This window comes from Anopheles maculipalpis, chromosome 2RL, assembly GCF_943734695.1.
Source record: "Anopheles maculipalpis chromosome 2RL, idAnoMacuDA_375_x, whole genome shotgun sequence".
In the NCBI taxonomy this organism is placed as follows: Eukaryota; Metazoa; Arthropoda; class Insecta; order Diptera; family Culicidae; genus Anopheles; species Anopheles maculipalpis.
This window is the reverse complement of record NC_064871.1, coordinates 45113775-45130796: the sequence shown is the minus strand read 5'-3', so window position 1 is coordinate 45130796 and position 17022 is coordinate 45113775. Positions and strand designations below refer to the sequence as shown.

Sequence of the window (17022 nt, the reverse complement as noted above, 5' to 3'; positions counted from 1 at the left end):
CTTTTTCCCCCACGCAAGGTGGAAAAGCCATACCGAAAGCTATCCTCCGTTTACTAACGCCAGGAGAGCTCCATCCACACACACGCAAAAAGGGGAAGGCACACTTACAAATACACACTTGCGGCACGTGTTGTTCCGTGGCGGCAACATAAACAACCACAGCCACAGTCTTCCAATGCGCGAGTTCATATATGTGAAGCTAATCCTTTTTTTCTCGTTCGGTGTCTTTTTTTCTGTTTCATCCAGCCTCTTATCAACCTTATAGCCCTTTTTTGTCTAACATCTGTGGGTGTCGGTGTGGCTCACGGTGGTGGAAGAGTTAATGGGCTCCTCTTTTGCTCACAGTTGCTCACTGTATCTTCGATTCTGGGGGGTTTTTTTACTCATTTTCTATACACAATACACAATGCAATAATGATGTTCAGATTACAACCTTGCCACAGTTTGGCTTTCGGTGGCAGGCAAAACCGGTGAGCGGTTGTTATAATTTCGTAATTTTTAGCGTGCAGTGCCTTCCCTTTGCCGGCCGGGTGTGGGTGAAAGTGCCCGCACTACCCGTTGCTGGAAATAAGAAAAGATTATCGTCAAACGGGTGACATTCGACTGCTGGGGCGATTGCGCATCAGAGTTGCAGCAGGCAGATCAACGACACAAGGGGTCGGAGTGTCTGTAATGGTGTTGTAATCCTTTTCTCACACCATTTGCATAGGTCACACATACACGCTTTGCTGCTTTTTTCTGGATGCATTTTGTGGAGTGCATTAGATTTTTCTTAGCTTTTAATTTGGGATTTGTTTTGTTAGTTTTACGTAAAACTAACGTAAAATGGCAAGCAAGAAATTATGAGCTTTTAGAAGGGAAAGATAAAATAATATTTGGAATATAAAATTTCTTATGAGCTTTAAAATCCTAATTATTATTATTCTAAATTAGAATGTCAGGATGTGACAATGTTTTGAATTTCTTTCCACATATTCCTTTTTGTTTCTTTTTCTGTGATTTTGTCACATGTTTTTACCTTTCTTGCTTCAAAAACTTATTGAAAAAAATATTCTTAAACTGACTATGGATATATAGATATTAAAAATAGATGTTTTTTAATATATAAGTATTAATATATAAGAGATTACGCGTAAATTGTTTTATTCTTTTTCCAAATGTATAAGCCTCGCTACAAACTTTCATTGATAATCATAATAAAATGTGCCGCTTCATCGATTTCCCAGAATTCCTCTTTCGGTTTGGAAACGGTTTTTTCTAATATATTTCGATTCATACCCATTTTTTTACCGTTCACATAATAAACTTTACAACAAAATACAGTTTTCTGACCATTTTTCAGTTGTGATATCTTTTATAAAAAAATTTTATTATTCATTTATTTATAAAAATATTATTAAATCTGTTTATTTCATCCAACTGTAAAATATGTTTAAATCATTTAAAATAAACATATTGTAAGGCCAATTTTGGCATTTCGTGATTATCTCGGAACTTATGGAAATAAAACGGTCTTAATAGTATAAATAAACTAACGCCAACTTAGACATTCTTTACACTTTCAGACTCTTGAGATGATAGCTCTACAATTGTTTGACTCTTCTAGGTACTTTTGAAACTATTCCACAACTTTTGCACCTTTTTCTAAACATTTTTGGAGTCATGTCAATCCAGGCAGCAAACACTTCTACGAAACACTGCTTCAAAACATATTATAACGACAGTCAAAACAATTTCCTTATGAATTCAAAATCACCGGGAAATTTCTCAGAAAACCCCTGTCGAATGAATTACAAAGTATTCAAGAATTAGTCTAAAATGATCGGGAAACTTTCTATCTTTCATCCAATGTTCAGAGCTGTTTTACCAACAATAAACCTGGAGAGCAATATTCCTTCAATTAGTGAATTAAATACAATTGTCTGAAAAAAATGTACCAAACTTACGACAGTCAATGTTACACCCGGAAACGATGTCGTGCAATTTAAGCAATCCAGCAAATGCCGAAACACAACAGCAACATTCTCAACCTTCCCTCCATATAGCACACACCGTCGACAATAAGTGCAACATGCTGTGCATAATACTATATTGTGTCGGTGGCGTGCAACGGCGAAAATCCCCACAAAACCACCAACACACAACACACAACGAAAAATAAACTTTAGCTCCTCCGGACGCCACCAAATCGGGCATTGGCCAAAACTGTTTGGCACAATCGAGAAAAGAAAGTTTGCCGTGACGGACAGTTTGCAGCTGCCGTGTTTGCAATCGGAATGATTATGGGAGCTTTTACTCCGCTTTTATTTTTTCGTCGGGCGGTATCCGTGCACAAAAACTTGCATTATTACCAAATGTTTCACCTGGCGTGTGGTTTGCTTGGTGTTTGTGATTTTTTATTTATCTTTTTTGCTTCGTAAAGAAATTACATTTTACATGGATTTTGGCGTTAAATGCGTACTACATGATAGTGGGTTAATTGTGTGCATCATTATTAAAATCAATAAGTAAGACCATTAACTTAATATCTAAAGCCATTCCCAGATATCGGTTTACAAGTAAACATTCAGCCTCTTTTTCCTCTACCTTGCGACACACAAAACGCATTTTCCCTTCTCTCAAACCGCATCACAAATTAAACTGCCGTAAAATTATCACACCTTACCAATTGCATCCGGGACCGATGGCTTTTTGGAAGTGTTGTAGTACAGAATCGAGCAGCATCATCCCCTTGCGGGCAACCGTCAGCGTAGAAACGGTAGAAACCATCAAGAAAAATTGAACGCTGATCCCTTCCCAACAAAAGCCTAATGGCCAGAAAAGGTGACAACCAGAGCAGCGAGCGCTTTGTGTGTGTGTGTGTGTGTGTGTGTGTGTGTGGAGAAACGTTTGACTTTTTGCTTTAAAACTTAACCTAACCCCTAAATAGAATGCTTTTGCAGGCAATAAACGGATATCCGGTCGGCTCTGACTATTGTGTCCTTTTTGTTTGCTGTGAGTGAGATGAAATTGAGAGAGACAGTTTATGACGTTTGGGATTTTATTTTCCAATTTGTACTTTATTGGTAGATTTAGCTTAAAAATATTTAATTTCACCTAAATCCCAACAAAGTTTTAACTAATGATTGCATATTTTACAAGTAAAGAATGTTAATTTCAGTCTCATAATTAAATCAATTCTTTCGATTGTAAATGCGTCCCTTTCCTGAGGTTCACAGCAGCGTCACCGTGGTTTGCGTTGTGTGGGATCATTCACATCATTCAAACCGCCCAAAACTCATATTGACTTTTACCGAATTTCATCCTAAGCCCTTGGTATTGTATCCATTCATTCCATTCATCTGGCGTACCTGATTTTGGACACATTTTTCAGCTTTTCAAACAACACAATTCGTGGCATGGCGTATATGTGAGTGAGTGGAAGGAAGGTTTCCTATTTCCGTTCCCTTTATCACCCTGCTCAGGACTCTGGCTTTTCAACGACCGTAGGGAGTCTATAATATTCAGCTAAAATTTTCTACGCCTCATCGTACAATCTGTCCTGTCGGCTGTATGCGTTTTTGCTGCATCGTTTTCCATTGAACCAGGCACGTTGCTGGTGACGTGATGCAAACAGACAAATAGCTGCAGTATAAAAATGGGAAATGAAAATTAATAATTGATTTTTGGGCCTTGCAGTTGACAGGCAATATGAAATGGATTCAATTATTGCATCAGTTGTAGATGTGAAAAGAAATGCAGGAATATGCAGTTTAATTTTTAACACTTTGTTTTCTAAAACAGTGGGATCAATTTTATTGATAATAAATGATAAATGAAGTAAATTTCAATACAAAAAACGTCTTTTTATGGAGCTTGGATCACGTGCATACAGTGTAGGACAAAGCAACAAAAGCACTTAGTCTAGTTTTGACTGTGGGATTTGTCAAAAAAAATATTTTTTTAAACTTCTTACAAACTCTAACGAGAATAATGCCATATATCATAAGACATTAACAAATTTTGCCAAAGATCTTATTTCTGTATGAACAAAAAGTTCCACTTACACAAAACGGTTGAGGAACAAACGATTTCAATTAATACGCACTATTTTTTAAATATACTTATGATAAAATATTGCCGTAAAAAAAAAATTGCCGTAAAATGTCGCAAAATTTGATACAAAATGTTTGAAGACCTGGGATCAAATTCATTTAAACCCTTTGTTCCCCTGTAGTGAGAACTAACTTAATTATAGCAAGTCTAGTAATTCTAAGCCGACCCAACCTAACTCTCTCACTCATGTTGACTCACTGCTCTTTTAAAAAGCACGTCGTGGTGACATGGCCCGGTCCACAATAGACCTTCAGGAAACTCGATCCCTGACTGCAGCTTCCCATCCATGTAGGCACCCGATCTCCGACAGGTCTCCCTTCACCTGATCCAGCCAACGAACACACTGTGCTCCCCGACGCCTTGTGACGAACTGGGGGTCGCTGACGAATACCTTCTTGGCGGGGCATGAGTCCGGCATCCTCATAACATGCCCCAGCCATCGTATCCTGCCGGTCTTTGCTACTGTCAGGATGTCCGGTTCTCCGTATAGCTCAGCAAACTCGTGGTTCATCCTTCTTCTCCACATTCCATGCTCGAACACACCGCCAAAGATGGTCCGGAGGATGCGACGCTCAAACACGCCAAGAGCGTTTGCATCCTCCGCTCGGATGCCGGATATCTCACATTTCGTGCGATCTCGAAGTCTTCTGGATCTCAGCAGACGGTATAGGCCGTAGTAGGCACGATTCCCCTCAGCAATGCGTCTCCGGATTTTGCTGCTGACATCGTTATCCGAAGTTACGGCAGTCCCTAGATAGCAGAACTCCTCTACCACCTCGAGGTTGTCGCCGTCGACTAACACGGGCTTCCCACTTGGGCTCTATCGCGAGCACAAAGAGAGCCTCCGGCAAGCAGGTATTTCGTCTTCGTCGCATTGATCATCAATCCAATTCTTGCTGCTTCACGTTTCAGTCGGGTGTACGCCTCACACACCTTCGCTGTCGTTTTGCTCACGGTGTCAATGTCATCCGCGAAGCCAAGAAATTGAAGAGACCGGTAGAGAATCGTGCCACGGATATCGTTGTCTAGCCCCGCACTTCGTATGGCACCTTCCAAGGCTATATTGAACAGTAGACAGGAGAGTCCGTCCCTTTGCCCTAACTATTTTCCGTCTTTTCCCGATAACGAGAATCGCGATTCAGGATAAAATGGTACAGCTTGGTTAGACTAATTGGTATGGCTAGAATGCAATCTGGTCCTGTCTAACATACATAACGTTTAGCTATTTTCTGTTTCTAGTGCCATCGAATCACATCACATCATTTAGAAATCAGATAATAGCGAGGTCTTATTGTTTTGCCCCACACTGTACATTTATAGCTCTGTTGTACATATTACTAGGGTTACTATTTTTAATGAATAAGTATTTAAACAAGGTGTTCTAACTAATAAAAATAGTATTTCCTTTTCCTGTAGATTGTTTTGTTTCTTTTTTATTACACACTGTATGAGGAACGAAACAATTTTCTCTCTAAAACTATTATTATTTATTAATTCCTTGATCGTACTACACAAAACGTATAGCTTCTGATTCTAACTCTAAACCAACGGATGTATATGATCATCCAACACCTAACCCTAATCATCTAAACGCTTCTACACACACACATCAATCAATAAATTAAGTACAAAAAAACGTTCATCAACTATTAAAATGAACTCGGTGAAAACGATTTGTGGCATAATTTATGAGCTTCCAAGTACCGCATCCTCCTAAATAGTCTCCTCCTGGCACCTTGTTTTCCCTTCAGGTCTCTGTTTTTTGTTACAAAAACGGACAGTTGACGAAGTTGCAGCGGGCTGCTGCTTTTTGTTGTGATCACTTTTAATGATTCACAATGCTCCGTAAGCGCACACGGACCAAACCCGGTGTTTTTTTTTTCTTTCTTTGGAATTCTGGTTTTTTGCTCTTACTTGCTTCCTTGATAATATTTCTTACCTTTGTTTGTACTCTATGTGTGCATTCCAAATACGCAATTGCAATGCTGTGTGTTTACCACGGTCGGTGAAGCAACTTTTGCCATCCAAAAATCGCTTGGGAGCAATCTTTCATCATTCGGTTTTCCGGTTTGCAATCTTCGCCGTTGGTTTACCGTTTCCCAACTTCATCAACTCATTCATACGAAGTATTCATTTTCCGCTGCAATTGGCCTACCCCCTGGATAGCACAGTTCCGGCATTCAAAGGTGTCGTTTGGTTCCCCTGCCTTCGCTAGACTCACAGCCGGGGAAGTCTTCTCATGTCTGTCGTTCTCATGCATACGAGCATTGGTTGGGATAATAGATTAATTGACGTTATTTATGGACATTTAATTGCTACAAATAAGTGACACTAGAGTGAAAAATTATTATTGCTCCCATTCTCGATGCGAAGTGTGCACCGTTTTAGAGAACCCTCCTCGTCCTCGGGATGAGTCCTAATGAAAGCCTAGCCAGGATCGCTTTCAATTGACAGAGACCTCTGTCTCTCAAAGCTTAAGAATCAACGAAACACCCCGGGATACACATTACACGCATTTGTGCGCTTTACCTGGTCGGGAAGGACCAAAACAAAACAAGCAGGAAAAAGATGTACAATGCTGAGTGCGCAAACTGCTACCGATACATTACCATTGTCAGCACCGTTCCGAGCGTGCTGATACTACTGGCGGGAAGATGACGTGACTCCTCTCGCTGGTTATCCCTTTTAAATCTCGGTAACGATTTAACTACTGCTAACCTACAATGCCGTGCAGCCTTCTATTGTATTCGGCATGGTTTTGAGCAACATTTTTCAATGGTCAATTATGTTGTCCCTGGTTGAGCGAAAGCAACCAGTCGGGTGTCGGGGAACTTCTATTTTTTTTAAGTGCGCCAATAAATCACATCCTTCACAATGGTATGGATGCCTTCCCCAATTGTAGCGCCATTAATATTAGGTGCAACTAAAGGGTCGTTATTGTCAACTGGTGATATAATTATTATGCTGACTCTATTGCATGTAACCGTCGCTGAGGCAAAGCAGATTCTTTTTGGTTCTTTTAGAGTATAGGCGTACATGACGCTTCATAATCTACCACCAATTATCACTCCCAACTAAATAAAGTTATTCATTAGTTTCACCATGTCAATTAGAATTGTTTACTTCTTCAAAATACTATTTACTTACTAAGCATTTAGGACAGCTACTGAATTCCCCATTATCGGTTGCAGTCTAGTGCATCCACACGTTCTTTCCATCTCAATTTGGTCTTAACACGCTCTCCCTGTTCATGTGGATCATGTGGCTCATCATTGTACTGCATCTTGTTTAGACTCTCCACACATCTTCGGATCATAAATTCGTCTGGACATCATACTCACAAACACCAGTAAGAGAAAAATGTCAGCTATGAACAGGATCCTTATCTCAGAGACGTTTATTTGAACGCCAGACTTTAAGAAATTCATACAGTACCAGCATCATGTGTACGAGTTTTGATGCAAGTTAGAAAGATTTTTGGATGTGTTCGAAGTTGTGATCACGTGTTTATACATTGCTTCTGGTTCTAAAACCAACTTAATTCGATCCTTTGCTAAGCAGCTGCTGTAAAGGACCTTAAACCAGCGACACACATCGTGTGCCTTGATCTGGATTGGGTTAAAGCAGCTGATAATCTACTCCTAGAGCCGGCCCGGTGGTATAGGCGACATAGGCGCCGGTCTTCAAACGACAGGACCGGGTTCAAATCCCATCCGGACCGTCCCCCCGTAGTGAGGACTGACTAACCAACTACGTGGTATCGGCAGTCTAGTAAGCCATTTCGATGGCCGGCAGGACCTTAGAGGTCGTTATGCCAAGAAGAAGAATATGGGAGGGCGCATTATCGTGGTGCAAAAAACCAGCGGTTGTTTTTCCACAAATCCGGCCGCTTTCGCCGGATGGAGGTTCCGAAAGGTCTCGTATTGTCAACCGACGATTGTTGACTACCAAATCCTTGATTCGGACTACGTGGGCGTCGTCGGACGAGGTGGATGGTCTCTCCGGACGGTCCTCGTCTTGGACCTTCTCACAACCATTCTTGAAATCACTGTACCATTTGTACACATTTTTCTTCGACATAGATTCTTCCCCGAAGGCTTTTTGTAACATCCGCCATATTTCCTCAGCGTTTATTTCATTTCGCTAACATAATTTAATACAAGCGCGCTGCTCCACAAACTTGGACATGGTCAATATGGACAAAAACACTTGGCGCAGCCTCCGAAAACAAATTGTCACTCCTAGCCGGGTTGATGTTGTGACTTGAAACGTGGCAGAACTGTCAAAAACATACATATTGACAAACGAAAAATAAAAACAAGGAGCTTCTTTTGGCGCACGAATTTGACATTCAATGTCACCTTACTTTTCGGACACAGTAGTATTAATCGACAACAACGTGGAGAAATATGAAGTCTAATCACTCAACATCACTAGAAACTAACCAGCCAATCGCAAAAGAATTCTGTGCAACCGGAACAGACAGGTTTGATACCAAAGTCAACTGCTTTCAACACAAATCGAACACCTAAAACGTACGTCTGGATGCCCTCTGCACGAAGCCACTACTGCGAAACTCCTAATATGGACCCATTCACCGAGGCAGTTGTCTAGGTGATTGAGGTAACCCTTGTAGGGTCTACCCATCGTTAGATCCACTACTGGTACCAGCAGACTGATCTGTTCGTACTTGCTATTGCACTGGATTTTAGCATGAATTTTGTTTAGTTTGTGCATTGTATTTGGTGTATGTTATTCTTAATAAATAATTTTGATATTTTTTAACTGCGAGCAAGACAATGGTAGGCATAATTGGCAGCTACGGATATATCAAATCAAGGAAGCTAGAAATGGAAGGCTAATACCAACTCAAGATTATAGAGCTAGACGATAACAGGATAAATCTGATTTTTTAACACAAAAAAATACGAACAGCTAAACAAGACAGGAAATATTTCCACAGAAGATTCAAATATTGAATTCGTCATAGCAGAATTCATTTTACTAGCTTTGAGCATACAAATGCCTCAACGTAAAAGTGATATCGTAACAACAGTATCCTTTGCAAGTGGGACAAAACACGGCACAAAGCGTCCCATATTCATTTCCAACCTATCAAAACATAACCACTTACATGCGCACGTTATGTGCCGCACATGAACTGCCCTTCGTATGCGATCGATGGCCACACAGGTTTTCTTTTTTTGATGTTATTGTTGTTGCAATCATACATTTGATCACCGATCCACCCTTTCTCCTGGCCTTCCCTAACTTGGTGCGGTGATTTGCTCGCTTCAGTTCGATTAAATCCTTCCCATCCTTGCGGTAGCTTGCAGCGGAGCGTCTTTCTTTATTTTCCGATCGGCCCACACAAGCGCACCAATAATTGAATCTGGAAAATATGGTAATAAAGGTGTATCCATCCACCATTTTACTGTCCCAACACGTGTTGCTGCATCCTGCTGCTCGAGTGGACCGCTGTGACTGCGACTGCCGGTGCCATAAACCGCAACCGTCTGTACCTTCACCCGTTTTCACTATCAATTCGCCACGACTTTTAAGGCTTCTTTCCAAATCTAGTGGAGATGATGGGAGGTATGTTTTTCCGACTTATGCTATTTTTTAGCTTTCTCTCTCTCACTGTCTCCTCTGCTATCAACCGTACGTTGTATGGTGTTGTTATGTTACTCCACAAAACGGTCATAGTTCGATTGTTTTTCAGGTTTTTTTGAGGCTACCGTATGTGGAAATCGTGAGCACCATCGTTAGGCTCATTGTGCATGCTAATCGAGCGGTCGAAGCGTACGTTGTCCATTCGATTCACGGACTTCGGAAAGCTATCAAAAGCTATACAAAATCAAAGCTTTGGAAACAGTAGCTGCCACGTAAACAGTAGCCAGATCGTTCAGTAGCAGCAATGTTGATAACAAATGAGTAAATTACCATCTTCTCTTGCTGCTGGTTGCGTTGTACTGTGGTAAATGGATGGATTTAGAATAGAAAATGACCCTCTTTATCTCGTTATGCTATTTTTGAACTTTTTTTTAAATGGTTTACTCCATTACGATTGCTCTATTAGAATAAGAAAATCGTTCTTTTTCAACAATAAAACTATTCCCCATCGATGGGTTGTGTTGCGTTCACCAGAATCGACAAAATCGGACGCGGTGTGCAAGCGTCGTAAAAATTCACATCCAAAAACATCAAAAAACCGCATCCACTTTTATGTGGATGTTATGTTTGTATGGAGAGCACCGAAAAACCACTGAAACCGATCGGAGGCTAGGGTGTCGTCCAACGGTAGGCAATAAAAAATACTATTTGAAAACCCCTTTTTTTGCCACAAGTCACAAAATGACAACAAACCGTGTCCTGGATATCTATTTCCACGGATCTTCATCTTCGATCGCTTCGCACCGATCCCGAGCGCGATGGCACTTTCTGCGAAACGCATACAATTTGGTTTCACATGATATCCTTCTTTCCATTTTTTTTTTTTTTTTGTTTGAAAATCACCCACAACCCTTCAATGCTTTGAAACGATCTACCGAAGGCCCAGCAATGGACCATTGCGGTTTGCCGAAACACCGCTGCAACCGAAAGCAATCAAGTGAACGTGGAACGCTGGCTGTTATTGTTATTATGATTGCCTCACATCGCAATATTAAGCCATCGACGGTAGCGGCAAAGATTCGCGGGACCCAGGCCGAACTATACCTGATTTTCATTCTGGCTCTCGAAAACAATTCCAAATCCACCATCACACAAAAAATGAACCTATTTTTGGTACCAAGCAAACACCCCTTTTTCGGGTTTTTGGGACACGGAAAACCTGTCACAATAAGCGAAAGAGAGAGAGAGAGAGAGCCTATTGGGAAGGATTCGACAGTAGGCAGCAACTGCACGACGCAGCATCAGAAAAGAATACACCTTTATATGAACACCCTCGCGCGCGCGTTCGAAAGGCGCATCGAAATTGCCATATTGGAAGCGGTTAAAGGTGATTGTATACGACGATTTTATGACCGATGAAGCTGTTGTCATGATTGTTCTGCTTGCCGAATTTTTGCAAACCAGAGAAGGGGTTTTAAATGGATGCGCGATGGTTGACCGTGCCGGAAGCACATTTGGTCCGCACGAAGGTAGAAGAAAAAGCGAAGCGACACTGCGAAGAGAGAACACTGTTCAAAGAGGACTACGCTTTCGGCCTGTAGTACAACGTGGATGCCTCTTATTAATAATTTAAACGTATCGTTGCAGAAGGTGTTTGTTAATCCTAGAGCTTTATTTAGTTTTCAGTGTTTGATGTGTGTAAATGTAAAAAAGTGAAGACAAGTGTGATAGGATGACCAATATTTTCTTTGTTTTTTAAATATTATTTAGAAGAAAAGACATAACCGAGTATGCCCGGGATAAGGCAAAGAATAAGGAGGAAATGCCTTTTCAATATGATTATAAAATTTACTCAACACAAGCGGTGTTGACAATACGGCACTGGACCGTCATTATTAATTATAAATAAATAAATAAATAAATAGAAGAAAAGACACATACATACACGTTCCCTTAACATACTTCAAAGCTGCGTATGATGTAGTTAACTTGACCAACTTGATTTTGCTATCAGGATTATCAGTTCATGGCATGATCGTTTTTTTTTTACAGCAACATCAAGTATCCAGAAATTAAGAATTTTTGTACAATTCAATAATACAAATCCGATTAATGGCTTGTATATACACGGGCGGTCCGGTGGTATAGGCGACAGCAGCGCCAGTCTACAAACGGCAGGATCGGGGTACAAATCCCATCCGGACCGTCCCCCCGTAATGAGGACTGACTAACCAACTACGTGGTATCGGTATGTCTAGTAAGCCATGTCTAGTAAGCAGTAAGCTGGGGTGACCTTAGAGGTCGTTATGCACAATATACACTTGGGCCAGTTCTGCACAGCCAGATGAAATTTAATGCGAGGTCCTGTCGTGTAAGAGATCGTCATGTTATAAACATTGTACTTATACATCTCACCTTTATCGCGAGAATTCTAGCATTTCTCGATAACGTTTTATTTATTAAATAGTTTAAAACTCATTAATTGCTTAGTAAACAATAGTTAAACAACAAAACACTCTTATCAGTAAATATCGCAGATACAACAACAAATAATAAGTAAATTAATTTCACAATGTCTCACACATCTAATTCATTAGGCTTGGTACAACTTTCGTACATGTGTCAAACTTATGTTCAATGTTTTCCATAGCCTTATTCCTGAGTCCAAGCAACTGCACAGCTTTCTTAGAGAAGACACCTTCTATTGGGAACGCGACAATTAGAAATAATATAACGTAAGGAATGGAAAGGTATCATACCGCTAAAGTGTCGACTAAAGTGACAAATCTGATTTATAACATTCTAGCACGTGACTCGCCGATCGGCATAGGCGCGCGAAGACAAACATAAACAAGAACAGGAACGATCAGACGAACCTATACGGTCCAGCGTAAGTGATCGCTCCAGCGGCTAATGTTTACATTATAGAATAACGTCAACATAAGCAGCGTAAGACGATGCGCGACCGCATCAATATTGGCGAATAGAAACAATGTAATCTAGAGAAAGCGATACGCGATACTTAAGCGAAAGAAAGAAGGATGATAAACCTTGCCTCGTCGCCTGTAGAATCGATCAAAGGATCGAAATATAGTATATAAGAACGAAACTGTTTGAATAAACGAGGTTTATATCTGATAACTCAATCCACAGAACTTTTAGGTCTTTGGGAGATATTTTCTGGTTCAGGTAAGCTTCCCGTTTGCCTTCCCTCCAGATGTAGGACCCGCACTCCAGTAGTAGTGCCTCTCCACTCCGTCGGAAGAATTAGGAGAAGAAATCATCGGCTGTGCTTCGTTCGTGGTTAAAAACTTCTCCTGGCAAGTCCAGGAAAAAGATTGACTCGACGGTGAATCTCGCTGTCCCAACGCGTTATCAGCAGATACGCGGATCCACTGGTAGGAACTGGCCTGGTCGATCCAGGAATAAGCCTGTCCGTCTGATCCAAATAAATCTGGTAACGCCAAGGAACTGCGCGAGAGTTTCAGATTCGGTCAGTCCTTCGCGTGATCGGTCCATCCACTGGCGGATGCTTTGCATCCGGTTTTGTTCCCGTCAGCAACACCTTCTCATTCGCCATCATATACAACTTAGATTCTTCGTAGGTCCCTGGACTATTTTTGTACTTATATTTCTATAAATTGCTTTAGTTGAGCTGCTTCTGTGTTTTGTACATATGTTATGCTTGTTTTAAAAATGTTTTTTTAGAATTTCGGAATTTGAGAATTGTGACGTAGAATATATCAATACCATAACCAATATGGGGCGTCATATTGAAAATAAAAAAAAAAAAATTCTATCAATAATCAATCAATCATAAAACCATGTTTTATTCCAGAAATTTTGATTTTGAGTTTATTCATACTAGAAGCGCTCATTTCGGTGTATTATTCTCCAGTTATGCTCTGAACATTAACCAAATGAAGCAACAAAAACCTATGTACCGACCAGCAGTGGCGGATTAGCCTATGGAGGGACTCGCCGGGTAGGGGAGCTTCGTCGGCCACGGAGACCTTGCCGGTAAGAGAACGCCTTTAGTCTTACAATTATTAAATCAAACCAATTCCCTCCCTGACAGAGAAGATGGCTGCCTCGTATAAGTACCCTTTCGTCGCACAATGAAGATCTACAGGGGCTTCGGTTCAGTTTGTCAATTGATTGCCCACCCCGTCAACACTTTTGATTTTTATTGGCCACAATATCCATTCCACCTTGGGACGCTAAATAGCTTAATCCGCTCTTGTTCACCAGCTAAAAGGTTGTAGTAATTTTAAACCAAATATACGCTCTATACCAGATGCCTGATGCGATCAGGATCAGATACCTTAGCTTCGATTAAAAAATTGGAGTCAATTTCCTTTAATATACAAGATGTTTATTTTTTACCCTTTCAGTGGGTTATTTTTAAAGCCTACAGTGTAAATCTTTAGTTAAATGGGTCTCCGATTTTTTTTTACATTGTCGTTGTATCTCTGATCAAACGTAGTGAAAATTGTGAAAATCCTTTATAACTTCTGAGGTGTTTTTCTGTCAAACCCCTCAGAAGTTTCTTCCTCTACTTGGCGGCCTAACTTCCGAAGTCATGATGTGGCTTAAAAATATCACGAAGTTGGATAGTTAGTCCTCACTACAGTGGATTTGGGTGAGATCTATGCTCCGGTTCTGCCGTGTCAATACCAGTGTCTCTATCGTCTCGGTCATCCAACTGCCCCAGAAACTTATTCTTATTAATTGTCTGTAAATGTCAAGTAGACACTATATACATTACATACTGACTTCCAAGCAGCTTTTGATAGTTTGCCACATGATTTACTGCTTGCCAAATTGGAGAAACTTGGGTTTGGAGGATCCATCTTGTCCTGGATCGGGTCCTTTCTTTCGAATCGATCTTATTCAGTCAGATTGGAACACTCGTTTTCATCGTCATTTGTGGGATTGTCTGGCGTTCCTCAGGGAAGTGCACTTAGTCCTATCCTTTTTATCCTATTCATCAATGACTGCATCAATGTTCTTCCAACTGATGGACACCTTCTTTTTGCTGATGATATCAAAATCTTTCCCCCCGTGTCTTCGTCTTCCGACTGTGGATCTCTCCAACGCTCTCTTAGTGATTTTTCTGTTTGGTGTTTGTACAATGGGTTGGTGCTTTGCTCCCCTAAATGTTGTGTCGTCTCTTTCGGGAGGCCTTCTGCTGGTCGGCTGTTATGTGACTACTCCTTATGCGGCACCCAAATGAGTGGAGTAACTACCGTGAAAGATCTTGGGGTCTGGTTGGATGAGGGACTCTCGTTCGATGAACACATTTACCATATAGTTAATAAAGCTAATAGAACACTAGGCCCAATTTTCCGCATGGCTTCTGAGATCAGAGATCCTTTATGTTTAAAGACACAGTACTGCAGCTGGGTTCGCTGCGTTCCGGATTATGCAAGCGTAGTGTGGACTCCAGCCGGAGAAACCGCTATGCAGAGAATAAAGAGGGTTCAGAGGAAGTTTACGCGCCTCGCTGTCCGCAGACTACACGGTTACACCGTTCCTGTGCCCTCATATTCTCTCCGCTGCCGTATGTTGGGTTTAAAAGATATTAGATCCCGCCATTCGCACGCGCAGTCCTACTTCATCGCATGTATCCTTTCCTCTGAACTCGACGTTCCTTCACTTCTATCTTCTATACCCCTGTATGTCCCTTCTCGTCGGCTTCGTGATAGACCACCCATATTCATCCCTTCCCGCCGTTCGGTTTTTGGCCAGAATGATCCTTGGTTAAAATGTTACGTCTCTTTCAACAGAGATCACGAGCTGTTCGACTTCAACTTTCCTATTTCCCACTTCCGAACCCGCCTTCTAGAGTCCACTACCTTTACTCCATAAAAATCCTTTACCTCTAATGACTCCTCATCTTAATTGCCCCCCCCCCCTCCTCCCCTTACCCTAGTTTAAGGATATACATTGTGTAGCCCAGAGAGGCAGACAATTTGAATTTAAATAAATAAATAAATAATGGGAAATCGAAAAGCTAAAAGCATAATAATAATAATGATAATAATAATAAATGGCCGAATCAAATGACGCACTACTAAAAGCCATAATATTTATACCACACTAATATTTTTTTTTTAGATGTCGTAACGTACATTGAGCCTGTGACGGTTGATGGCAAAATGTATAAATGTTTATCGGAAAGAACCTTTGACTGATTAAATAACTCATAAATAGTACACTAATTTTAAAATAACAAAAACGATTGCAGCCTATATCTAACGTGATCAAATCTATTCACTTTATATCTATGATTTTGCACCCGTAACCAATAGAGCCACAAACCATTACAAAATCATTTCCAACAAACAGCAATCACACAAAACTGTTTGCCAAAAACTGCACCTCTGAGAAAGATAATCTAGTGAATTATTATAGATTTGTAACATCTGCAGCGAATAGCAGTTTTGGGCGTGCAAAACCACCCCACACGAATGTACAACCGTAATCGTCGCGCAATGATCTGATTTATTTATTACCAACATACACTCAATTCTTCGCCCTCTCTTATACACAACACCGTCAACGGTGGTGCTGCAATTTTACTTTTGCAGCCAAATTTATTGATTTCTCTATGTTTTCCCTTCTCAAACAGCAAACAGTTCGATCTTGTTCCGCCAGCCCAAAACAGTAATAGGAGTGTGTGTGTGTGCCATAAATTTCTAAATGCGCGTGACCTTGCTCAATCAATTTTTACCGCCCATTCGATCAGACTCAGACCGCCAGAATCTCAGCCAGCAATTCATGCATACGGTGCATACCGTTTTGGTCGTAAAATTTATTTAAATTTTGCATCAACTTACCAACATTTTGCAGTGGGCAAGAGGTGTGCGAAATAGTGAGCATTCGGCACAATCTAGGAGTACTGGGACCGCTCTGCAGTTCGGCCGGTGCCCAATTTTTCATGCAACACATGCCGAACCTATAACAAATTATTATTCACAATCACCCATTTGCCGATCGGGCGCACCACTTTTTGGCGAGGGAATTGAATTATTAAAAATATAAACCTACCCAACCCTCCTGCTCAGTAATTTCTGTCGGTTGGACAAATATATTTTAAGACACACGAAAGTAAGTTATACTTTTTTTTGTGTTTTTCTGACAACAACAACAATCACTCCACGATCGCCGTGTGCGATGCGAACCATTTGGCGTTAACATACGGATTAGCATATTTTTTTAATTAATCAAAGTACAATCGTTAATTAAAATGTCCAACGGCCTGGTCGGTTGCAGTGGCTAACGGACAGCAACACAAACGGGAAACAAATA

At 40.8% G+C, this 17022-nt stretch overlaps 2 protein-coding genes across 2 annotated transcripts in view; both read right to left on the bottom strand.

Annotated features, from left to right (window-relative positions):
- Positions 1 to 8832, bottom strand: part of LOC126567173 (uncharacterized) — a 57931-nt gene extending 49099 nt beyond the window's left edge. The window contains exon 1 of the mRNA XM_050223406.1: positions 8694 to 8832. Within this exon, the coding sequence (XP_050079363.1) occupies positions 8694 to 8832 (139 nt within the window). The remainder of the gene's footprint in view (positions 1 to 8693) is intronic.
- LOC126559083 (40S ribosomal protein S8) overlaps positions 1 to 17022 on the bottom strand; it is a 269441-nt gene that overhangs the window by 200997 nt on the left and 51422 nt on the right. The gene's annotated exons all lie outside the window — the stretch shown is intronic.